The sequence below is a fragment of the Callorhinus ursinus genome, unplaced genomic scaffold (assembly GCF_003265705.2).
Source record: "Callorhinus ursinus isolate GAN/ISIS: 27379988/994484 unplaced genomic scaffold, GSC_fseal_2.0 scaffold1, whole genome shotgun sequence".
NCBI classification, from domain to species: Eukaryota; Metazoa; Chordata; class Mammalia; order Carnivora; family Otariidae; genus Callorhinus; species Callorhinus ursinus.
Genome location: NW_027397063.1, coordinates 135,514,462 through 135,520,461, shown reverse-complemented (window position 1 = coordinate 135,520,461; position 6,000 = coordinate 135,514,462). Strand labels below are relative to the sequence as shown.

The following is a 6,000-nucleotide window of genomic DNA, read 5'->3' as shown; positions in this document are numbered from 1 at the left end:
TTCTTTCTTTCTTTCTTTCTTTCTTTCTTTCTTTCTTTCTTTCTTTCAGAGAAAGAGAGAGAGAGAGCAAGCACAAACTGGGGGGAGGGGCAGAGGGAGAGGGAGAAGCAGACCCGCTGCTGAGCAGGGAGCCCAATGTGGGCCTCAATCCCAGGACCCCGAGATCATGACCCAAGCTGAAGGCAGTTGCCCAACTGGTTGAGCCACCCAGGCACCTGACAATGGTTTTTCTTTAACCAGCATCCAAAGCAGCATCCAAAGAATGAAATGGCCACGGCTCATGGCTAATACAAAGAATCTAGATGCACTGATTTTATTGCTCCCAGTGGACCTGAAGGGTTCCTGAAAATTACGACTGCTGAAGTCGCTTGCATATCCCCAAGGCCCCCAGCTATTGTCATCTATCAAACCATGACTAGCACTATCACCGACTGCACATTTCTCTATTTCCAATTGGATAAATTTCCAAAGACTCTACCTGCACTTCCATAGCCACTTGGTTGAATAAAACTCTATGTGCATTTCTTGGGACACCAAAGGGATGGTTTGACTCTAGTCATAGAAGTGAAGTGTTTTTTATATCTATCTAGTTATACGTATGAGGTGTCCCCAGTGTTTCTGTTAGTGGAAGAAGCGGTTCTGAAGAAAATGATTGAATTTGTTGGCTGGAAAGAAGGGGATGGAATATTTAACCCAGGTAAGTGCTGCTGGTTATTGCCATCTCCCTTCCATTGCAAACACCGAAACATTTATTCATGTGTTATATGAAGAACAGCTCCTTGAAGATTTACACATTCCAAAAAGTTGGATAGGAATAATGCTACTTGTTGAGAATCTAGCTTGTTCCTTTCTCCAGAGTGGCAACGTTTTGCATAAATGCTAAACAACTGACGTAAACGTTAAACCAAGGAGATGTCTACAATTTAGGATTTATATCTTACAAATGAAATTTTCTGCTGCTGGGAATTTGGAAGGGCTATAAGTTTTTCAATCCATTCTACTTGAGAAGGTTTCTGAATCACATGTTGTTCGTTCTACAGTCCTTTCTTGGGACCAGAGATGAGCCTGTATTGTCATCTTATTGGTCAGGTGACAGACAGAATATCATTAACTATGAAGACTTGGGTACTGGCCCTTGTCCGTAGATTGAAACTTTTAGTTTGGAAAAACTCTGGAATGAGAGAAGAAACCCAAACTTCGGTCTTTGCTGAGATTGGAAATTGCTGTAATTGGGGGTTAGGAAGTGGGTGAGAGTCATGGGTGGGGCATGCTGCTCGGATGACTCTTGGGGGGATCCGTCGTTAGACTAGAACGGCCATAGCCCTTCATGTCTTCCCCTGTGGTTGGCACTTAGGGAGCTATAATTTCATGCTATAAATATGCCATTTCAATTTTGTTTTTTGCAGGTGGTTCAGTGTCCAATATGTATGCAATGAATTTAGCTAGATACAAATATTGTCCTGATATTAAGGAAAAGGGGCTGTCTGGGTTGCCAAGATTAATCCTTTTCACATCTGCAGAGGTAAAAAATTATTTTTTATATCAAATACAGATTTTCTGAGAAAGCATTATTTAAGGGGGTTTGTTTGTTTGGGACTTCTGATATGCTTTTATCCTATCCGTGTGTGACTAATATGCCTAAGTGTAATGTCATATTTCATTCCAAAGGAAATTCTGATGGGTTTGATTTAAACCCAAACCATTGTCTCACCCTCATAACCCCTGGCCACTCAATTTTGTACATCACCTTTATTTAAAATTTATGGTCTATAACATTTTTCTCTGAGAAATGAGAACATTCAATTTGAAACTGCTATCTCTTCCTGTAAATCTCTTCTTTGAGTGCCTTATTTATTAGAACTTAGATGATCGCTCAGCTCTGTCAGAAGCCTCACATTTTCTTGTAAAACTGATTGCTTCAAATGTCTAACACAAAGGCTTTTCAAGAGGAAAGGGAGATACTCTGAAATGGTGAACATCACACACCCAGCCCCCACTCCCCACATTGCATGTTGCCAGAATCCGCTATGTCTTTTTACTCCTCACCAAAGTAGGGAGGTCTGATTGTGCGTAAGTACATTGGCTTTGAGCTAGGCTGCCTGCGTTCAGTCCTTGTCACCACTGCTAACTATCTGAGTGACCTTGGGAAAGTTGATTAACTCCTCTGTGCCTCAGTTTCCTAATTTGTTAAAATAAGTATCAGCTAGCTGTTGTCTCTAACAAATTAGCCCAAAGCCCAGTGGTGTAGGACTAGAGCTAGATATCATTGCTTAACAAGTCTTGCGATAGCTGGGACTGTTCTGCTGCTCTTGGCGGGGCTCCCTTATGTATCCGGGTGTTGGCTGCCCAATGGCTAAGGTAGGAGCGGGCCTGACCAAGATGACTCCAGTGAGGTCTCTCCGCTCCATGCATCTCTCATCCTCCAGCAGGCTAGTCCAGGTGTGTAGTCATGGCGGGGGTCCAGGGGAAAAACAACATGGACCCCCACCAGGCCTCTTGAGTCTAGGCTCAGCGCTGGTACATGGTCATTTCCACCTCATTTCCTCAGTGAGGTAAGTGATGTCAATGAGCCCAGATCCAAGAAGTGGGAAAACAGACTCCATCTTGTAGGTGGACTTGACGCAGAGTCCCCTGGCAAAGGGCATGGACACAGGGAGAAGGGAACCATTTAGGGCCATCATAACCACCCAGGAGCCACATGAGCTTAGTAGTCCTGGCTAAGTGGGTTGTGGCAGAGACTGAATGAGCTAATGCATGGAAAGTAGCATCTGGCACATTATAGATACACAAAAATGTTAGCTAGTTTTCTTAGGAGGCGGAGAATTACCTAGCTGTCGTAATGTGGGTAGAATGGATAGCACAGCTGAAGTACAGTCTCATCTGAAAGAGATTACTTTTTTCCTTTCCTCTTCTTGTGCCATTCCAGTGGGTGCCTCTGTCTATCCCACCACTGCTTCCTCCCCCCGTCCCTGGCAGGAAGAGTTTAGCTTCCATACCTTCTCTGATAATCCAAGGCTTCCTGTGAAACACACGAGGCGGGCAAACCCTAAATGTTCTCTCTTATTTCCAGTTGGGCTTTTCTGTATCTGTCATTTTCTTTTACGAGCATGGTTTCCTTTATTATTGCCAAAGGGTAACTTGTGGACGAAGAGATGGGCAGTGGAAGAAAACCTGGCCGCCACCGCCCCCATGTTTTCCACCTGCCCTGGCTGACCTTTGCTCTGGTTAGTTCAGTTTTTCCACAGAAAAACTCCACAGCTTCAAACACACGATAGCTCCAAATACAGATTTTTATCCCATTCATCCAGACTCTACACGGTTGCTCATTCCTTTCCCTGCTCTGAGGTCATAATATCTGCATGATTTTAATTCATATTTTGGCAATCACCTTCACCACTTATTATAACAAATCAATTCATCGATTAAAAACAGAAAAGAATTAAAGACGGTTGTGTTTCCTCAATGGTCTCAAGCCCTATGTTAGGCTTTTGGCTTTTTGCAAATCTTGTTTGCTTTTGGGTGTTGGCCATGGCCCTGTGGTTATTTTCCAGTACTGTTTATTGGGTGGCCTTCTTTTTCCTGTTTTTTTGTGCCCTCCAGGGTAACCACTCCATCCCCGATTTGTACCATCAAATGCAGAGTATATGCACTCACCACTGGAGGTGTGTTTGCATACTTGAGGTTTTGATTATAATTTCACTGTCCATGGAGCCTTGGAACATCATGATAGAGCTCCCTGCACTGTCCATGTATCCACAGTAGCCTCCCCAGGCTGAATAGGAACCAAAGAGAAGGGACTTTTGGAGAAAAGTAATAAAAGTAATAAATTTGTGGCTTGATTAGCAGTTAGATATAAATTCCTTGAATTTAAAGAAATTGTAGGTTTATAATTCAAGTCCTTTTGGGGATCAGCATAAAGTAATGATCATTGTCTGCTACTAAAAAGTGAGGGAAGAAGAGAAACCCTGACCTCCCAGGCCAGCCAGCAGTCGGCCTTGTTCCTCTCTAGCAGAATGGAGGCTGCAATGGGGTGAGAGAGACCAGGGTATACTTCTCAAGGTCATGCCTCCTCACATACCTCATTCACTCACCCTCTTGGTGGCTCTTCTGTCTAGGCGAGTCTGACTGGAGTTTGGATGCTAGTGCAGGCATTCTCCCTCAGCGAGCAGGTGCTTCTTAGGACCTCAGGCGGAGCATAGAGTAGCCCATCTGAATTCTGACTCTGCTTTGGGAATTGAACCAGCTGTGTGCTCTTGGAGAGGTCCCTGTACTACGTTCCTTTTCTTCATTCCCCAACAGAGGACATTTGCAGACCCTGGTTTCCCCACCACCTGGAGCTCATTTGAGCATCAGACTGGTCAGCCCTAGAAGGAGTCCAAGTGCCCAGCACACAATCTATGTGAGGGGGAAAGACGTGGTTCCATGGAAAACCCAAGGTCAAAGAAAAAATCCTTGCAGGAACCAGAAAGGAAAATGTCAGTGCACTTCTGTCTTTCATGGGGCACTTGCTGTTTCATCGTTACAGGAATAAATGCCCCCTGAGATTTTTGCATCTTCCATAGACGAATGAAACCTGGAGGGGAGATTGGGTCTTAGAACGAATGACTGACTTATCTTTTGCCAGAGAGGGGAGCAAATATCATTTGTTTCTAAAGGCAGTAGCTACTTCCGAATTTCGGCCTTCTAGGTTTTTCCTTTCCTTGCAACTACTCAGCACATCTGAAGCATTGCCTTCTTTCTTTCTTTTCTTTTTCTTTTTTTGTCTCTTCCAGGGCTCTTTTCCTCCTCTGATGCCTTTAGATGTTTAGACTTCAGTTTTGCAGACATTTTTTTTTATCTGTCCCTATCCATTTGAGATTGATATTGGGTTCTACTTTGCCCTCAGGTAGCTAAATAAAGCTACTCTTCATCAGATTACCAGTTTTTTAATTCAGCAGACCCATTGGTTGGGGACACTCTGCTGTTTTTTAGGGCAAAGTAATGTGATTTTCCTTATTGGCAAATGCCAGTGGAATAGGCTACTCTTTATCACCATGAGATCAATAGTTGGTTGCTAGAATCCAAGTCTCTGGTGACAAATAATTCACCTTGGCTACGGTGGGCTGATGTAGCAAGAGAAAAAAAAAAAAGCAAGTAGAGAATTAATTATATTTTCATGTACATTCTTACTGCTCAATATGCGTATGTTCTTTTAACAACTTGAAATGAGTGTATCCTGCAGGCATTTGGCCGTGTCCTATTTGATACCTGGAAATTAATTATGTGGGATGGTTTCATTTTTCCTGGTGGTGTTACTTCTGCATTTATTTTTCCAGAGTTGAAAAAAAAAAAGAGCTTCCAATAAAACTCTCTTGACAAAAGAAGAAAAAAATTACCACATTTGAGGGAATATATCAAGTTAAGTGTGAAGGCATGACTACTCTTTTAATGTATTCATACCTACAAATTAAATTACTAAGGTTTTTGGTACAATAATGTCCTTTAGCACCTTCATTTTTCTGGCATGAGAAAGAATTAATTGACCACCTGTCCACACTAATGTATAAAGAGTGACATCTCCAATGTTTGAATGCTAATTATTTTATAGGCTTTATGTAGTAGGGAAGAAAAGGCCCAACAATCTAAGGCATATATTACCATTTCCAGTAAGAACTAGACCAGACCTAATTCTAGAGCCTTTATTAGCCTCCTATTCATGCCAGGGCTGCATAAAGTAAGGTGTCCATAAATTTTTATTGCTTTTGTTATTATGATTTTAGCCACATTCCTCTGTGTCTAATTCCAATCTTATATTCAATATTAAATGAGATTGGTCAAGTGTATGATCAGCATTTATAACCCATTGTTTGCTCTTGAAAATAATTAAATTCTTCTGTGGTTTGCGATTTCAATTTTTGAAACAGAGTCTCGCTCCCTACTCAGTTTTGAGTCAGCAGTGGACTAGATTCCGTTTCCATTAATGTTGAGTATTATTAGTAGCATCAAGAGAAACTTCTCTGA

At 42.2% G+C, this 6,000-nt stretch overlaps 1 protein-coding gene across 1 annotated transcript in view; it reads left to right on the top strand.

Annotated features, from left to right (window-relative positions):
- The window catches only part of GADL1 (glutamate decarboxylase like 1), a 165,576-nt gene that overhangs the window by 38,816 nt on the left and 120,760 nt on the right, over window positions 1–6,000 (top strand). The window contains exons 5-6 of the mRNA XM_025870637.2: window positions 591–697; window positions 1,407–1,522. Of these exons, the coding sequence (XP_025726422.2) occupies window positions 591–697; window positions 1,407–1,522 (223 nt within the window). The remainder of the gene's footprint in view (window positions 1–590; window positions 698–1,406; window positions 1,523–6,000) is intronic.